At 49.9% G+C, this 19,462-nt stretch overlaps 1 protein-coding gene across 3 annotated transcripts in view; it reads right to left on the reverse strand.

The window, feature by feature from the left end:
- HIP1 (huntingtin interacting protein 1) overlaps positions 1-19,462 on the reverse strand; it is a 208,774-nt gene that overhangs the window by 64,348 nt on the left and 124,964 nt on the right. For all 3 annotated transcript variants that reach the window (XM_025379867.1, XM_025379865.1, XM_025379866.1), the window contains exons 2-4: positions 7,678-7,741; positions 437-579; positions 121-177 (exon numbers count right to left, since the gene is read on the reverse strand). In XM_025379867.1, the coding sequence (XP_025235652.1) occupies positions 121-177; positions 437-579; positions 7,678-7,741 (264 nt within the window). The remainder of the gene's footprint in view (positions 1-120; positions 178-436; positions 580-7,677; positions 7,742-19,462) is intronic.

Consider the following 19,462-nt stretch of genomic DNA (forward strand, 5'->3'; position numbering starts at 1 on the left):
TGGGAGAAATCCTCAACAAGCTGAAGGAGATCAATTTATTTCACCCTTCAGTCCTTACTCTGCGGCCTCCGGGGAAGGACAGGAGGAGCAGGTGGCTCCTGGGTACATCTGCAAACTCACCCACATCCTGCTCATGTCACTCAATTCATTTCTGTATCTCAGAGAGTCCTTCAGGACCTGCAGACGCAAAAGAGCAGCCCATGAGAGAATGGAGAAGGAAGGAAAGACAAAGGGAAGGAGTATGGAGAGAGGAGGGGGTGAACCTGGGGCGGGGGGACAGGCTGATGGGAGAGAGGTTCACCCACCTCTGATGGGGAACCCAAAGGCCAGGAGAAGGTGGCAGTGTGGGAGAGGACAGCAGCCTCTGTGGCCCAGGCAGTTACTTTCCCCACAAGGGTCCCTGGCTCCCTGTCACCCCACAGCCCTAGGAACTCACGTTCGGGTGTCCGTCTCGGAGGAGTTTATGGAACACATGGCAGAACTTCCAGCAGAGCACTGCGTTGCTAGACAGAGGCAGGCGGTTGACAACAGACCAGAAGGTCTGTGCCCCTTTCTCATGGTGGGTGCCCAGTATGCATGGTGGGGGGGGGGTTATGGAAAACAACGGCATGGGCTCTGCCTCCCGGGACCCAGCCTGCACCCAGCCACTGCAGGGGATAGAGGCTGCACCCAGCCACTGCAGGAGACCGAGCCTGCACCCAGCCACTGCAGGGGATAGAGGCTGCACCCAGCCACTGCAGGGGATAGAGGCTGCACCTAGCCAGTGCAGGGAATAGAGGCTGCACCCAGCCACTGCAGGAGACCAAGCCTGCACCAGCCACTGCAGGGGACCGAGCCTGCACCCAGCCAGTGCAGGGAATAGAGGCTGCACCCAGCCACTGTAGGGGACGGAGGCTGCACCCAGCCACTGCAGGGGACGGAGGCTGCACCCAGCCACTGCAGGGGAATGAGCCTGCACCAGCCACTACAGGGGAGTGAGCCTGCACCAGCCACTGCAGGGGAGTGAGCCTGCACCAGCCACTGCAGGGGATAGAGGCTGCACCTAGCCACTGCAGGGGACTGAGCCTGCACCCAGCCAGTGCAGGGGATAGAGGCTGCACCCAGCCACCGTAGGGAACTGAGCCTGCATTCAGTCACTGCAGGGGACCGAGCAGTTGTGGAAGTCATGGTTGGCAGTGCCTTGGAGGGAGCACCGCTCAGAGCTAAGATACCATAGAACTGTACATTCATTCTGGGAGTTTTAGGGCAGATGGGAATACTTGTTCTAACAAAATCCACTTGAGTAGACAATTTCCCGAGATGCAAGTGTCTCGAGAGACAGGTGTGTCTTTTTCTAATTTGCACAAATACCCTGTAGGCCACGGTGGTATTGGGTTGCCCTTTCTATGAGAATGCTGAGTTGATGATGGCTCCTTCGGGAATAACTACAGCTATTTGTTGTGGTGGTTGAGATAGGGTCTTGCTCTGTTGCCCAGACTGGAGTGCAGTGGTGTGATCATAACTCACTGTAACCTCGAACTCCTGGACTCAGGCAATCCTCCTACCTCAGCCTCCCAAGGAGCTGGGGCTACAGGCATGCACCACTATGCCTGGCTCATTTTTAAATTTTTGATAGAGATGAGGTCTTGCTGTGTTGCCCAGGCTGGTCTCAAGCTCCTGGCCTCAAGCAATCCTCCCCTCTTGGCCTCGCAAAGTGCTGGGGTTACAGGCATGAACCACTGTGTCTGGCCTTATAACACCTAACTTTTAAACATTTGAGGGCTTCCTCAGGTTCTTTCTGGTGCATTATTAAAAGTGAGGGTGTGCAGGACGGGCGCAGGGGCTCACACCTGTAATCCCAGCAATTTGCGGGGCCGAGGTGGATGGATCACCTGAGGTCAACAGTTCAAGACCAGCTTGACCAACACGGCGAAACTCCACCTCTACTAAAAATACAAAATTAGCTGGGTGTGGTGGTGGGTGCGTGTAATCCCAGCTACTCAGGAGGCTGAGGCAAGAGAATCGCTTGAACCTGGGAGGCGGAGGTTGCAATGAGCCAGGATCACACCACTGCACTCCAGCCGCCTGGGTGACAGAGCAAGACTCCATCTCAAAAAAAAAAAAAAAAAAAAAGTGAGGGTGTTCTTCCGCTCCTCATTAAGGACCTTGGTCCTTGCAGGGAATCCTGCACCTTGACCCCTTGGCTCCTCCTCCAGGCAGCACCTCCGGCCCCTTTCCATTTAGCCAGCCTTGTACTTTCCTTGACAGCAGCAATCTTTTGTCTAAAATGCACTTTCCGTAAACCTGAACACCCCACTTCTTCCGTAAACCTGCCTGGCCCCATTCAGGGGCACCTTCAATGTCTCCACACCTTGAATTCCCCATATATGGGATCCTGGAACCGCTTCTCCCCAGGCCTAATTCCAAACACACCCACCCCCTGCAGATAGTCGTCAGTTTGCATGTAATAAATGTTCACCAGGGTCGGGCATGGCGGCTCACGGCTGTAATCCCAGCACTTTGGGAGGCTGAGGTGGGCGGCTCACTAGGTCAGCAGATCGAGATCAGCCTGGCCAACATGGTGAAACCCCGTCTCTACTAAAAGTACAAAAATTAGCCGGGTGTGGTGGTGCATGCGTGTAATCCCACCTAATCGGGAGGCTGAGGCAGGAGAATCACTTGAACCTGGGAGGTGGAGGCTGCCGTGAGCCGAGATCGCACCACTGCACTCCAGCCTGGGTGACAGAGCGAGACCCCATCTCAAAATAAATGTCCCTCTGGCCTCACATGATTTTAAGTTCAGCATTCTAGATCTGTCATTAGTGAGCTCTTTGTGGAGTGAAGGGAGAATTTCCACTTTTGTAATTGTGTGCTTCGACAAGATTCACGGACCCACCAACTGGGCACCGTCAGCTATAAGGACAACTCTGTGCCCGGAACTTTAGGCTTTACTCAGCAAGGCTCAGGTCACAAGTGCGCTGTCATTTAGGGCAGAAAGACTCGCCTCAGGTAGGAAACTAAATGACTCACCCGGAGCACATGTTATTTTGCTTCTGAACTGGAAAATACCGTAAAGCTCCGTTCGCCAATGACATTTTCATTTAGTGAGGGGTGGGCTTAAACAGATGTTTGGGTCTGGAAGCTAAAGTCAGCTTTTGATACAGGAGTCTTTCTTTTCTTTTCTTTCTTTCTTTCTTTCTTTCTTTCTTTCTTTCTTTCTTTCTTTCTTTCTTTCTTTCTTTCTTTCTTTCTTTCTTTCCTTTCTTTCTTTTCTTTTTCTTTCCTCCTTTCTTTCTTTCTCTTTCTTTTCTTTTTTTCTTTTTCTCTTTCTTTCCTTCTCTCTCCTTCCTTCCTTCCCTCTCTCTCTCTTTCCCCTTCCTTCCTTCCTTCCTTCCTTCCTTCTCTCTCTTTCTTTCGTTCTTTCTTTCTATTTTTTTTTTTTTTTTAGACAGGGTCTCACTCTGTCGCCCAGCCTTGAGTACAGTGGCACAATCTTGGCTCACTGCAAACTCCACCTCCCAGGTTCAAGCAATTCTCGTGCCTCAGCCTCCCAAGTAGCAGGGATCACAGGTGCCCGCCACCATGCCAGACTAATTTTGGTATTTTTAGTAGAGATGGGGTTTCCCCATGTTGCTCAGGCTGGTCTCGAACTTCTGGCCTCAAGATATCCGCCCACCTTGGCCTCCCAAAGTTCTGGGATTACAGGTGTGAGCCACCGCACCCGACCTTGGTGTAAGAGTGATTTCTGAAATAATTTTTGGTTTCACTTAAAGCACAGCCCCTGCAGACTGTGAGGAAGCAGTGAGGAGAGACCAGCAACCCCCAGCCTCCCCGTACTCCCTTCTCCCAGCGGACAGTGCTTACTTTTCCTGAGAGCAGCCTCCTAAACCGAAGCTGAGTGCAGAGCTAGCCGGGCACCCTGGCTTTATTTTATTAAATTTAAAATTAATTTTGTTAATTAATTAAGTTTTTAGAGACAGAGTCTCCTTCTGTTGCCCAGCCTGGTATGCACTGGTGCACTCATAGCTCACTGCAGCCTCCAACTTCTGAGCTCAACTGATCCTCCCCGCTCAGCCTCCCAAGTAGCTGGGACTACAGGCGTGCACCAACACACTTAGCTAATTTTTTATTTTTTGTAGAGATGGGTCTCACTATGTTGCCCAGGCTGGTCTTGAATTCCTGGGCTATGTGATCCTCCTGCCTGGGCCTCCCGAAGTGCTGGGATTATAGGTGCAAACCACTGCACCGGGCTCAGGAACCCTGACTTTGAAATGGGCAAGGAGACCTTTCTGGCATTCTTTCACATTATAAGCATTTTTATGCCCCAAGTGTGTGTCAAAGACTGTAAAATCCATTCAGGGAGAAAAAAAGAAAATAAGAAAAATAAAACTCAGTCCCCAGCCCTCCAGGAGTGAATACCAAGGTGGCGAGCCAACCTTTTCACCATTTGGGCATCTGTGATAAATGGGTAAGCAGCATGTCTGAAGTCAGACTTCCTAATGCTTATTCAGTTTGTATCTAAGGCAGCTGATAAAAGACCCGATAACGATAAATGGGCTCGGTGTGGTGGCTCAGCGGGAGGACTGCTTGAGCCCAGCTAGGAGTTCAAAACCAGCCTGGGCCATGGCGAGACGCCATCTCTATAAAAAAATAGCCAGGCATGATGGCGTGTGCCTGTAGTCCCAGCTACTCAGGAGGCTGAGGAGGGAGGATTACTTGAGCCTGACTGTGTCATTGCACTCCAGCCTGGGTGACAATGCATGACCTTGCCTCAAATAAATAAATAAATAAATAAATAAATGATCAATCTTTAATTAGGCATTTCAAACCCTACTGTATGGAGTTGATTTTTCAACATTTATTCGCCATTTAGAAATTATGAATCAGAGACTCATAGAATGTTAGAGCTGAACTGTTAAATCTTTGAAATCTACTTTGTTTTTTTGAAACGGAGTTTTGCTCTTGTTGGCAAGGCTGGAGCACAGTAGCATGATCTCGGCTCACTGCAATCTCTGCCTCCTGGGTTCAAGTGATTCTCCTGCCACAGCCTCCCAAGTAGCTGGGATTACAGGTGCCTGCCACCATGCCTGGCTAATTTTGTATTTTCAGTAGCACGGGGTTTTACCATGTTGGCCAGGCTGGTCTCTTCCTGACCTCAGGTGATCCACCCGCCTCCACCTTCCAAAGTGCTGGGATTGCAGGTGTGAGCCACCACCATGCCTGGCCTGAAATCTTCTTTGTCCAACCTTTGATTGGACAGAAAGTGACCTAAGGCTCATGGAGGCCCCACTCAAGGTCCCAGAGTGAGCCCGAGAGTTCTAGTGGCGGGATGTCAGAATCTCCTTGCACGGTCCCTTCCCTCCTCCCAGGGAGCCTCCCTGGCAGCATGTGACGTGACCCTGCCGCTGCAGGCCTGGCCTCTCTGCGCCCATGTCTTGTCCTGAACAGCACGCTGCCTGGTGACAACTGTCTCTCCCTTACTCATATCATTTATCAGATTGATCACAAATTATTTGTAGGTAAGGGTCAGGGCTGAGTCATTTCCTCTGAGAAAATCAACTGGGCCATTTAAAATAAAGGCTTCTCTTGGTTTGCTTTGGATCATCGCAAGGGTACCAAACGTGGTGCAGGAAAGCAAGGGGCCTGTGTCTTTCTGGGGGGGAAAAAAAAAGAGCAAGATCTAGCTAGGCTTGCGTAGGACTGGACTTCTGGGTCACCCCAGAGGGGTTCTGCGGCCCCCATGCTAATTCCAGCCAAAGCATCTTCCCACTAAAGGCAAGCTGCTTTCCCTCTAGCAAACAGCAGTTCACACACCACACTAAGCAATGCTGGGCTTCTCTGGCTAGCTAACCTGGAGGGTCGCCTCTAGGGGTTGAGGCCAGAAGGCTTCGGGACAAGCTGCTCTGGCCTGCCTGGCTGTGGCACAGCAACCAAGAGCCCAGGCAAGGAGGAGCTTCCCATTGTAGACAGAAGTCCAGCCTCCGAGGCTGGGCGTGGGCTCCAAGGCTGGGCGCGGTGGCTCATGCCTGTAATTCCAGCACTTTGGGAGGCCAAGGCAGGAGGATGGCTTGAGCGCAGGAGTTTGAGACTAGCCTGAGCAACATGGCAAAACCCTGTCTCTACTAAAAATACAAAAATTAGCCAGGGGTAGTGATACACACCTGTGGTCCCAGCTACTTGGGAGGTTGAGGCGGGTGGATCTCTTGAGCTTGGGAGGCAGAGATTGCAGTGAGCTGAGATCACGCTATTGCACTCCAGCCTGGGCGACAGAGCAAGACTCTGTTTTAAAAAAAAAAAAAAAAAAATTCTCAACTCTGCTTGCCCGGAACTCTACCTTGCTCTGGTGCAGCACACAGAGAGTTAAAAGTTTAGCCACCCCCCTGGCAGCCTCTCTCCTTCAGCCTTTGGGGATTAAGCTGTCCAGCTCCTGGATTCTGCAACACGAAGGCAGATCCCTAGGTATTCATCAGCCAGCAAGGTCCTGCGCCTCTCTACAAAGCCATAGGCTGCTCCTATGTGTGGTGGGCTTACAGAGGGCTTTTCAAGCCATCCATTTCCTAATCCACTTCAAGGCTCTTGCCTTCTCCCCTCTGGCGTAGGTTGAACCTGTTCACGAAGGTAGAGAGCCCCTGCCTCGGTTTAAGGCCAATCAACCTCTGAAGCTAAAACTTTCTTCTTTCGGCCAAGAGTGGTGGCTCATGCCTGTAATCCCAGCACTTTAGTAAGAGGCGTTCAAGACCAGCCTGGCCAACATGGCGAAACCCCGTCCCTACTAAAATTACAAAAATCAGCCGGGTGTGGTGGCATAAGCCTACCATCCCAGCTACTCGGGAGGCTGAGGCACAAGAATCGTGAGCCAAGAACATGCCACTGCCCTCCGGCCTGGGCAACAGAGTGAGACTCTGTCTCAAAAAAGAAAAAAAAAATACTCTCTCTTTTTTTTTTCCTTTCATGCTTAGAAAAGGAGAGGATTATTGATTATGTAACCCCCAGAGGAGTGGTCCCTGTGTCCCTGTGGGCAAAGAGAGGAACTGGAGGGCTTCGATAACAGGTGAAGATCCCTCCTGACCCCCAGGAGATCTCTCAAAGGAAAGTGACTTTCAAGTGACTTCGACATTCTACAGAGCTTGAGTCGGCCAGGCGCAGTGGCTCTCCCCCATAACCCAGCAATTTGGGGTGACAGAGGACGGAGGATTGCTTGAGGCCAGGAGCTTGAGACCAGCTTGGGCAACGAGCAATACCCCATCTCTACAAAACATAAAATAAATTAGCCAGGTGTAGTGGTGCACACCTGTAGTCCCAGCTACTCGGAAGGCTGAGACGAGAGGACTGCGTGAACCCAGGAGTTGGAGGCTGCAGTGAGGTATGATCGTGCCATTGCACTCCAGCCTGGGCAACATGGCAAGACCCCGTTCGGAAAAAGGAAAGAAAGGAATGCTTAAGTCTTCAAGGAAAGGAGCAGGATCTTTGGTAAGTTGAAAGGCCTGAGCTCCACGGCCTCTTTGGTGTCTGCCACCCGGAAGGTCTGTGGTCTCTGCAGCCAGCGCTGAGAAGCTGCCGTCATCAGAAGCTGCAGGGACCTGGCCTGTGCAGGGCTGCCCCTTCCTGGAGCTGAGCAAGGGAGCCTGGCCCTGACCTCAGTCCCCACGAGTTGACCTGCCTCGGGGTCGGTCTTCCAAGCAACATCCAAAAGGATATTTCTGGCATGTTTTTCCTTTACAGCCACTTCCTGCGTATTAATGGCCTTATTGATGCTGACAGTCTGAAAAACAAGAAGGGGGGAGGGGAAATGAGGATGAGATGAATAAGCCTCTGAGAGTGGCTGAGACCCTCCCAGATGCCTGCCCCTTTCTCCTCCTCTAGTCATCCTCCCCCAGCCCCACGGGTGGTCAGTCCCTCTGCAGGCACCCAGCTGGGGGCAGAGGTGGGCAGCACTCCCGGGAGTCAGCTGGCTGGGCCGTCCTGAGGGAGCGGGCACCGCTGCCTGGCATTGGCTGTGCCCAGCTGCTGCTCCCGCCTGCCACTCACTCCCTTGGCACAACAACATGGCAATTAAAGCCCGCACAAAGAGATGCTTTTCATCCCCCAAGGAAACATTATTTCTCCCGGAGCAGGAGGAAGAGGCACAGAGATCAGGGAGCGACGGTGGCCCAAGAGCATCCAGCTGCCCCTCTCTCCCCTCTAAACCTTCCACGGAGCCTTCCCTGGCTGACCAGCACCGGCAGTGGCCACTAAGTCTTTGTTTTCCCACACTCTCGGGCATTTTCCAACTCCTAAGCAAATTCCCTTGTACTTCCTTAATGACATCAAATGACATTAAACATTCCCTCTCAATCGTTTTTAAAATTGTAACTTTTTTTTTTTTTTTTTTGGAGGAGTCTCGCTCTGTCACCCAGGCTGGAGTGCAGTGGCCCAATCTCAGCTCACTGCAACCTCTGCCTCCCAGGTTCAAGCGATTCTCCCACCTCAGCCTCCCAAGTAGCTGGGCCTACAGGCACCCGTCACCACACCCAGCTAAGTTTTGTATTTTTAGTAGAGACGGGGTTTCACCATGTTGGTTGGCCAGGCTGGTCTTGAAATCTTGACCTCAGGTGACCTGCCCGCTCCAAAGTGCTGGGATTACAGGCCTTGTGTTTTTTCCTTTTGAGACGGAGTCTTACTCTGTCGCCCAGGCTACAGTGCAGTGGTGCGATTGTGGCTCACTGCAGCCCCTGCCTCCCGCGTTAAAGCAATTCTCCTGCCTCAGCCTCCTGAGTAGCTGGGATTACAGGCGTGCACTACCATGCCCAACTAAGTTTTGTATTTTTAGTACAGACGGGGTTTTGCCATGTTGGCCAGGCTGGTCTCGAACTCCTGACCTCAAGTGATCCTCCCACCTCTGCCTCCCAAAGTGTTGAGATTACAGGCGTGAGCCACTGCACCCAGCCAAATCATAACTCTTTTTAATTTTGCAAAGTGCATATACATAGCAGTACATTTGCACAAACACAGAAATGGGATTATACCATGTAGGCTGTTTTCTTAAGTACAGATTTTTTCCTTTTTCTGTTTTGATGTCATTCTATCCCTATAACCCATGTTAAAAACCTGTTATGCATCACATACATACACCCACACATACACATAAATACCTACATACTGAAGAGGTTAATTTTGCCATTGTTCTACACAAATTAGATTGTCATATATAGACTTCTCCACATCTCGGTTTTCTCATTTGAATATATCTCCTGGAAAATTCTGCAAATGGGCTGAAAAACCTCTAGTTTTTGTTTTTTTTTTCCCTGAGACAGGATCTTGTTCTGTCCCCCAAGCTGGAGTGCAGTGGCACAATCATGGCTCACCACAGCCTCCATCTCCTGCCTCCTGAGTAGCTGGGATTACTGGCGCATGCCACCATGCTCAGTTATTTTCTTTATTTTTGGTAGAGACGGGGTCTCGCTGTGTTGCCCAGGCTGGTCTCCACCTCCTGGCTTCAAGTGATCCTCCCACCTCAGCCTCCCAAAACACTGGGATTACAGGCATGAGCCACTGTCCCCAGCCAGGAATTATCTTTAAAATTTTAGGTGTGATAAATATGTTGTGGTTAATTTTTAAAGAGTTTTTTTTAAACAGGTTCATACTGAAATATTTACTGGCCAGATGATACAATGTCTAAGATTTACTTCAAATAATCCGGAAAATAAAAAATTTGGTGGTTGATGGTATAGACTCACGGATCAGCAAACTACAGTTACAAGCCACAACCAGACTAGACTAACACCTGGTTTTGAAAATAAAGCTTATGGCCGGGCACCGTGGTTCACGCCTGTAATCCCAGCACTTTGGGAGGCCGAGGCGGGTGGATTACCTGAGGTCAGGAGTTTGGGACCAGCCTGACCAACATGGTGAAACCCCATCTCTACTAAAAATACAAAAATTAGCTGGGCGTGGTGATGGGTGCCTGTAATCCCAGCTACTTGGGAGGCTGAGGTGGGAGAATTGCTTGAACCTGGGAGGCGGAGATTGCAGTGAGCCGAGACCCCACCACTGCACTCCAGCCTGGGTGAGAGAGTGAGACTCCATCTCAACAACAACAACAACAACAACAAAAACAAAAGAAAAAGAAAAGAAAGCTTATTAGAATTCACCCACTCTCATGTATTTATGTATTCATTTAATATCAGCTGAGGCTGCTTCTGTGTTACAAAGGCAGAGTTGAATGGTTGTGATGAAGACCATGTGGCCGGCAAAGCCTAAAATATTTACTAACTGGCTCTTTTCAGAAAATGCTGACCCCTTGTCCATAGGATATATGTTTGGCCACAAGTTCCTTGTTGATGCTGGGGCTTTACCAGGGCTTCTTGGATTAGTCTTCATATTTGTATATGTTTGAACTTTTCTATAATGAAAGGTTAAAAAAAAAAAAAAAAACTTTGGCCGGGCGCAGTGGCTCACGCTTGTAATCCCAGCACTTTGGGAGGCTGAGGTAGGCGGATCACGAGGTCAGGAGATGGAGACCATCCTGGCTAACATGGTGAAACCCCATCTCTACTGAAAATACAAAAAATTAGCCGGTCGTGGTGGCGGGCGCCTGTAGTTCCAGCTACTCGGGAGGCTGAGGCAGGAGAATGGCGTGAACCCGGGAGGCGGAGCTTGCAGTGAGCCGAGATTGCGCCACTGCACTCCAGCCTGGGGGACAGAGCGAGACTCCGCCTCAAAAAACAACAACAACAACAACAAAACCAAAAAAACAACTTTGACCCGGTAATCTCACTCCTAGGAGTTTATCCTTTGGAAATAAAAACTTCTTTTTTTTTTTTCCTGTTTAGACAGTCTTACTCTGTTGCCCAGGCTGGAGTGCAGTGGCATGATCTTGGCTCACTGCAAACTCCACCTCCTGGGTTCAAGCGATTCTCCTGCCCAAGCCTCCCGAGTAGCTGGGACTACAGGCGTACGCCACCATGCCTGGCTAATTTTTATATTTTTAGTAGAGACAGGGTTTCGCTATGTTGACCAGCCTGGTCTCAAACTCCGACCTCAAGTGATCCACCCGCCTTGGCCTCACAAAGTGCTGGGATTACAGGCGTGAGTCACAGCACCCGGCCAGCATTTTTTTTTTTTTTAAGAGATAGGGTTTTGCTGTCTTGCTATGTTGCCCAGGCTGGAGAGACTTGAACTCCTAGGTTCCAGCGATCCTCCTACCTCAGCCTCTTAAGTAGCTGGGACTATAGCTGTGCACTGCCACATCCAGCTGCTGTTTTTTAAATTCTCGGATATGTTCTTTTTTTTTTTTTTTTTTTGAGATGGAGTCTTGCTCTGTCACCAGGCTGGAGTGCAGAGGTGCGAGCTCAGCTCACTGCAACCTCTGCCTCCCAGGTTCAAGCAATTCTCCTGCCTCAGCCTCCTTAGTAGCTGGGACTACGGGCGCACACCACCACATCCGGCTAACGAATATGTTCTTAAATCCATGTCTCCTTATATATTTTCTTCTCCCTACCAGACTTGACTTTTAAACAGTATAACCTCTGTTGTGAGTTGAATTGTGTACCCCCGCCCCACAAAAAGATATGATCACGTCCAAACCCTTCTCCCCGTACCTATGAATATGATCTTATTTACAAATAGGGCGTTTGCAGATGTAATGAGTTAAGATGAGGTCATACTGGAGTAGGGTCATATTACGGAATGTAACACGACTGGTGATCCTTGAAGAAGATGTAGGGATCCGGACACACGCAGGGAGGATGCTGCGTGAAATGATACAGAGACGAGTGATGCGTCTACAAGCCAAGGAATGCCAAGGACAGCCAGTGGCCACAAGAAGCTAGAAAGGATCCTTCCCAGCCGGGTGTAGTGACTCACACCTGTAACCCCAGCACTTTGAGAGGCAGAGGCGGGAGGATCACTTGAGGTCAGGAGTTCAAGACCAGCCTGGCCAACACAGCGAAACCGTGTCTCTACTAGAAAATACAAAACTTAGGCAGGTGTGGTGGTACATGTCTGTAGTCCCAGCTACTAGGGAGGTTGAGGCAGGTGGATTACTTAAGCCCAGGAGGTTGAGGGTGCAGTAAGCCACTGTACTCCAGCCTGGGTGACAGAGCGAGACTCTGTCTCAAAAAAAAAAAAAAAAAAAGGATTGGCCGGGCGCAGTGGCTCAAGCCTGTAATCCCAGCACTTTGGGAGGCCGAGACGGGCGGATCACGAGGTCAGGAGATCGAGACCATCCTGGCTAACACAGTGAAACCCCGTCTCTACTAAAAAAAAATACAAAAAACTAGCCGGGCGAGGTGGCGGGCGCCTGTAGTCCCAGCTACTCGGGAGGCTGAGGCAGGAGAATGGCGTAAACCCGGGAGGCGGAGCTTGCAGTGAGCTGAGACCTGGCCACTGCACTCCAGCCCGGAGGACAGCGTGAGACTCCCTCTCAAAAAAAAAAAAAAAAAAAAAAAAAAAAAAAAAAAAAAAAAAAGGATCCTTCTCTAGAGCTTTCAGAGACAGCATTGCTCTACCTTGCAAGATGGTGAGAGAATGCAGCCACTCAGTTAGTGGCAATTTGTGACAGCCCCAGGAAATGAATTGCAGGGTCCTTTCCCCATCAGATGGGGTCCTCTGGGAGGACAAGAATGACATGCGATGCTTCCCCTACAGCACATGATTTGGGGCTCTCCTGAGCACAGCCGTTGGCTCTGCAGGGTGAGGGTGAAAGCAGTCAGGAAGGAATCTCTGGCCGGCACTTTGGGAGGCTGAGATGGGAGGATCGCTTGAGGCCAGGATTTTGAGATCAGCCCAGACAACATGGTGAAACCCTGTCTCTACAAAAAATACAAAAGTTAGCCAGGTGTGGTGGTGTGTACCTGTAGTCCCAGCTACTAGGGAGGTTGAAGTGGAGGATTGCTTAAGCCCAGCAGACAGAGGTTGCAGTGAGCCGTGATCATCCCCACTGCATTCCAGCCTGGGCGACAGAGCAAAACCCTGTTTCAAAACAACAACAACAACAACAACAAAATGCAAGAAAGAAGTCACAAGTTGATTACCCTAAACCTCTCCATGAAGCAGTACTTCTTCTCTCCTATGGAGACACAGTGCTTACAGCTTCCTCTTAACACATCCTTCTCTGGACCTTAGTCCTCAGTGACAGAACTGTCCCAAGCACTGCTGTCTTCCCTGCACATTTCCTCAAGTGCATTATGGCCGTTTAAACCATGTTCTTCCCCCGGGCACCATGACAATGGCAAGATTCTGGCTGCAGACAGACCCCTGGGCAAAGTCTCCATACTTCCAGAGTCCATCAAGGTTGCCTGCAGTCAGAAAGGACTTACAAGGCATATAAAAATGTAGAAGGACAAGAAACCCAAATCTGTAAGATGCTGACTTGGACATGGTTAAGTTCCAGGGGGTTTGGGAGGGCCTATAAGGAATACAGGCCGTGAGGAAGAGGACCACACCAGGTAGTTGGAAATGCTGGAAATGGGGCTGGAAATGGGGTTCATGCCTGTAATCCTAGCACCTTAGGAGACTCAGGCGGGAAGATCACTTGAGGACATGAGTTCAAGACCAGCCTGGGCAACATAGTGAGCCCTCATCTTTAAAATTCCCATAAACCACGTAAAATAATATACCATGAGTTTGTAACTACGGATCCTCTGAGTGTGTGTGTGTAGCTGAGAATCAGGAAAGCTCCGTGCAGTAGTGTTGAAAGGAGAGAGAAACCTTTTAAACTGAGATGCTGCTCAAGGAAGACTTCTTAAAGGGAAAGGAGGGATAACTCAGCCCAGCTACTGTCCCTGCCGTTACCCACTTCTCTCATGTATGCCTCATAGGAACTCTGGGGTGCGGAGGGCTGTTGTTCAGAAAGGCGGAGAAACTCACCCGAGGTCATACTCTTCGGTTCCAAGCCCCGAACCACCACCCGCTCTGTACTGTGGAGGGGCTCGGGCTGGCAGGGGACTGGGTCCAGGGTTCTGGACACAGACAGGCCTTCCGGGCAGAGGAAGTACCACAAGTAAAGGCATCAAAGTGGAAGAACATGGAGCGTGCAGCCTGAGGGGCAGGGGGGATGGGGGAGAAGCCAGGAAGCAGGTGAGGCTGCCTATGGGAGGCCAGTGAGCTTCTGAGTGGCAAGAAGGGATGACAGCAGGTGGAGGGGAATGGGCCAGCAGCAGCGGCAGCTGGAGTAGAGCTGGATGGAGCCTGGAGGTGAGAATTCAGGAAGGAAGTTTTTTGTTGTTGGTTTTTTTTGAGACGGAGTCTTGCTCTATCGCCCAGGAAGTGCAACGGCGCGATCTTGGCTCACTGCAACCTCCGCCTCCTGGGTTTGAGTGATACTCCTGTCTCAGCCTCCCAAGTAGCTGGGATTATAGTTGCACACTACCACACCTGGCTAATTTTTACATTTTTAGTACAGATGGGGTTTCGCCATGTTGGCCAGGCTAGTCTCGAACTCCTGATCTGAGGTGATCCGCCTGCCTCGGCCTCTCAAAGTGTTGGGATTAGAGGCATGAGCTACCGTGCCTGGCTGTATTTTTATTTAATGTATTATTATTATTATTTGGAGACAGGGTCTCGCTCTGTCACCCAGGCTGAAGTGCAGTGGTGCAATCATAGCTTACCGCAGCCTCCACCTCCTGGGCTCAGGCGATCCTCCCACCTCAGCCTCCTGAGTAGCTAGCACCACAGGCATGTACCACTATGCCTGGCTAATTTTTTTTTTTTTTTTTTTAAATAGAGATGGGGTCTCATTATGTTGCCCAGGCTGGTCTTGAACTCCTGGCCTCAAGCAATCCTCCTGCTTCAACCTCCTAAACTGCTGGGATTATAGGTGTGAGCCACCGTGCCCCACCAGAAGCTATTTAATAGCATAAAAGTACGGGAAAAATGGAACCAAAATGAAAGATGTGAAAATGGAAATGACCCAATATAATGTGGGCTATAAAACGAGCTTCAGTAGGACTGGCAGATAGGAGCTCCAGGTTACAGGGAGACAGCGGAGGGATGCATCCATGGTGCCTCCAAGATGATGCAGAGACTTTGGGAGGCCGAGGGGGGCAGATCACTTGAGGCCAGGAGTTCAAGACCAGCCTAGCCAACATGGTGAAACCCCATCGCTACTAAAATACAAAAAATGAGCCGAGTGGCTTATGCCTATAATCCCAGCTACTTGGGAGGCTGAGGCAGGAGAATTGATTGAACACGGGAGGTGGAGGTTGCAGTGAGCTGAGATCCTGCCATTGCACTCCAGCCTGGGTGACAGAGTGAGACTCCGTCTCAAAAAAAAAAAAAAAAAAAAAGACGATGCAGAGGCTCTGGACCTAGATAGGGGGAGGATAGCAGCAAAGGCCACAGACTGGGAGATACTTTAAGAAAAGGACCCAAAGGAACAATGAACAATGAGGCCAGATGGCTCTTGGGTAAGAAATAGCCATTTTTAAAAGAATGAGGAAGTGAACTAGCGATAACAGTGGTGATAATCATCAAGCCAATGGCCCTAATGAGTGCTTAGACCAGGTCCCTTTGTATGAATTATCTTATATAAAGTCTTACAACTCTACAACCTATCAGTAGGCATGTATTAGTATTAATCAGCTCCATTGTGCAGATGAAGAAACCAAGGTACCGGAGATCTATTAGGCTTAGAAAGGCTAAGTAAGCCTGGGTGGGGTGGCTCATGTCTGTAATCCCAGCACTTTGGGAGGTCGAGGCTGGAGGATTGCTTGAGACCAGGAGTTTGAGACCAGCCTGGGCAATATAGTGAGACTCCTATCTCTACAAAAAAAAAGTTTTTTTAAATTGTCAGGTGTGGTGGTGCACACCTGTAATCCCAGTACTTTGGGAGGCTTAGGTGGGAGGATTACTTGAGGCCAGGACTTTGAGAACAGCCTGAGCAACACAGTAAGACACCAAAGACACCATCTCTACAAAAAAAAAAAAAAATTTTTTTTTTTTTTTTGAGACAGAATCTTGCTCTGTTGCCCAGGCTGGAGTACAGTGGTGTGATCTCAGCTCACTGCAACCTCCGCCTCCTGGGTTCAAGCAATTCTTCTGCCTCAGCTTCCCCAGTAGCTGGGACTGCAGGCACACACCACACGTCCGGCTAATTTTTGTATTTTTAGTAGAGACGGGGTTTCACCATGTTGGTCAGGCTGGTCTTGAACTCCTGACCTCAGGTGATCTGCCTGCCTTGGCCTCCCAAAGTGCTGGGATTACAGACGTGAGCCACTGCGCCGGGCTTAAAAAAAGAAAAAAAGAAAAAAAGAATTAGCCAAGTGCAGTGGCTCATGCCTGTAGTCCCAGCTACTTGGGAGGCTGAGGCAGGAGGGATCACAGGAGGATCACTTGAGCCCTGGAGTTTGAAGCTGCTGTGAGCCATGATCACGCCACTGCACTCCAGCTGGGGGACCAGAGTGAGACCCTGTCTCTAAAATAAATAAATAAAAACAAATAAAGAACTGCTAAGTAAACTGCCCAGGCCTGTAACATCAGCAAGGGTAGAGCAGGGGTTCAGACTTTGCAGTGTGACCGAGCTCAGGCTCAGGATCACAATCTCCGCACTAGACAAGGCCCTCTACGTAACAGAGACACGATCAGAATCCACAGACTGGAAAAATGGGTTAAACTTCACAAGATGAAATCTAGTAGGTATAAAGGAAATTTTCTATACTTAGGCCTAAACTCACTGGCACAGGGGAGCTCTGACTCAAAGCAGCACTTGTGAAAATAATTAAGGTATTTTGGCTGGGCGCGTGCCTCACGCCTGTAATCCCAGCACTTTGGGAGACTGAGGTGGGTGGATCACGAGGTCAGGAGTTCAAGATCAGCCTGGCCAAGATGGTGAAACCCCGTCTCTACTAAAAATACAAAAATAATTAGCCGGGTGTGGTGGTGGGCGCCTGTAATCCCAGCTACTAGGGAGGCTGGGGCAGTGAATTGCTTAAACCCGGGAGGCAGAGAACGCTGTGAGCCGAGATCATGCTACTGCACTCCAGCCTGGGGGAAACTCTGTCTCAAAAGAAAAAAAAAAAGAATTAAGGTGTTTTATTTGGCTGCTAACTTAGTAACAGCAAGATTTTGATATGGTTGATGAACATGCAAGTCTGATCTCTCTGGATGCATTAAAAGGAGTATAGTGTTCAGAATGAGGGAGCATATGGTTTCAGTTCTCTACACCGATGAGGCCATGCGTGAAACACTATTCAGTTTCAGGTTTTATACATTATGAAGGAAACTAACAAGCTGGACCATTTCCAAAAGACAGTGACCTGGATTGAAATGGATTTAAGGTCTGAAGAAAATTTAGAGAAACATCAATGTTCTGAAGTGTGACCATCTGGAAGCAGGAAAAACTCCAGAGGCTCGAACCTAGACCAATGGGCAGAAGTCCATCCAGAGAGGCAGTTTCTGGATGAACTTAAAGCTGTCTCATGAAAGAGAACTCCTCATTATTAGAAACACACATGCGGAAGAGAGGCAGCCTCTCTGGGTTATTGTGAAAAAGATGGACAGGCTCAGATGACATTAGATGACTTCTAGGTCTCTTCCCATTTTTAGACTCTGAAAAGGCTGATCAGATGACGGAGGGCTCTGGATATCAGGCCGAGGAACTGTGATCTGATGGGTACTGGGGATCACAGAAGGCTCTTGAGCAGGGGAGGAACCTGATACAAATGACCCTCCATCCTCCTGAATGAGTTACTTCTCCAGTGCGCTAAGGAAAGTGGGGAACACCCTGGGAGTCACCGCCTCCCGGTATGAATCCAGTGCAACTGACAAGGACCTGGCCTAACCACTGGCTTGTGGAAAGAAGTTTCTTCCTAAACCAGCAGCCAGAATGCACCTGTAAGCTCTGCCTGAGCTTGCCAGGACTGTCCCAGACCCTCCTCCTGCAGCTCTCGGGGAGCTCACAAGAGCTCTCAGGCACTGTCATCATTGCGCCCAAGCTCCCCAAGCAACACTTCATCAGAGGGACTGTATCCATGAGGCAGAGTCCACCCCATGGTTTGGGGCCCATTGCCGAGCCTGTGGCAAGGCTTCTTGGGGGCTCATTCTGGGTTCTAAGGCAACCTGTGGGTTCCCCAGGGGGCTGGGGAATGTCAGATACTGAGAGGTTTCCAGGGCAGAAGTTCCCTGCTAAGACCAGTTTCCCGTGGCTCTCCACCCCACCCTCTACCATACACACCCCCTGTTCTTTCTACTTTCCAAACCCTGACCTCCTTCAAGCTCATACCCAACGGTACCGTTTTCTTTTTTTTTTTTGAGACGGAGTCTTGCTCTGTCACCAGGCTGCAGTGCAGTGGCACAATCTCAGCTCCGTGCAACCTCCTCCTCCCTGGTTCAAGTGATTCTTCTGCCTCAGCCTCCCGAGTACCTGGGACTACAGGCATGTGCCACCATGCCCAGCTACTTTTTATATTTTTAGAAGAGATGGGGTTTCACCATGTTGGCCAGGATGGTCTCAATCTCTTGACCTCCTGATCGCCCACCTCAGCCTCCCAAGGTACCTTTTTTTTTTTTTTTTTTTTTTTTTTTTAAGATTTAACCAAGCTACTCAGGCCAACAAGGTATTTTTCTCTCTTCCTTCTTTTTTTTCTTTTCTCTTTTCTTCTTCCTTTTTTTTTTTTTGAGACAGAGTCTTGCTCTGTTGCCCAGGCTGGAATGCAGTGGCACAATCTTGATTCATTGCAATCTCTGCTTCCCGAATTCAAGTGATTCTCCTGCCGCAGCCACCAGAGTAGCTGGGATTATAGGCCTGCACCACCACACCTGGCTAATTTTTGTATTTTTAGTGGAGACAGGGTTTCACCATGTTGGCCAGGCTGGTCTTGAACTCTTGACATCAGGTAATCCACCTGTCTCAGTCTCCCAAAGTGCTGGGATTACAGGCGTAAGCCACCTCGCCCAGCTCTTTTTTTTTGTAAGAGACAGGGTCCTGTTCTGTCACCCAGGCTGGAGTGCAGTGATGTGATCATAGCTCACTGTAGCCTTGAACTCCTGTGCTCAAGCGATCCTCCAGCCTCAGCCTCCCAAGAAGCTGGGACTTACAGGCATGTGCCACCACACCCAGCTAATTATTTTTGTATTTTCTGGGGAGATGGGGTCTCCATGTGTTGCCCAGGCTGGTCTTGAACTCAGGCTCAAGTGACCCTACCCTGACAGCCTCCCAAAGCACTGAGATAAGAGTTGTGAGCCACCGCACCTGGCCTTTATTTTTCTTTTTCTGAATTCCTGTTTCTCTCAACATGTTTGACACTGAGTATTACCTTCCCTCCCTACGAAGACTAGAATCCCAAGGGCAGATACCCTGCCTTCTCCTTCCCTATAGGCCCACAGTTGCGAAGGCAAGTCATAAGTCCATAAATCATCAGGACTGGCTGCTTCCCAGCACTCCCCACTCTAATGTGTACCAGGTAGAGGCCGGGCATGGTAGCTTATGCCTATAATCCCAGCACTTTGGGAGGCCGAGGCAGGAGCATCTCTTGAGCCAGGAGCTCAAGACCAGCCTGGGCAACAT

The sequence above is a fragment of the Theropithecus gelada genome, chromosome 3 (genome assembly GCF_003255815.1).
Source record: "Theropithecus gelada isolate Dixy chromosome 3, Tgel_1.0, whole genome shotgun sequence".
NCBI lineage: Eukaryota > Metazoa > Chordata > Mammalia > Primates > Cercopithecidae > Theropithecus > Theropithecus gelada.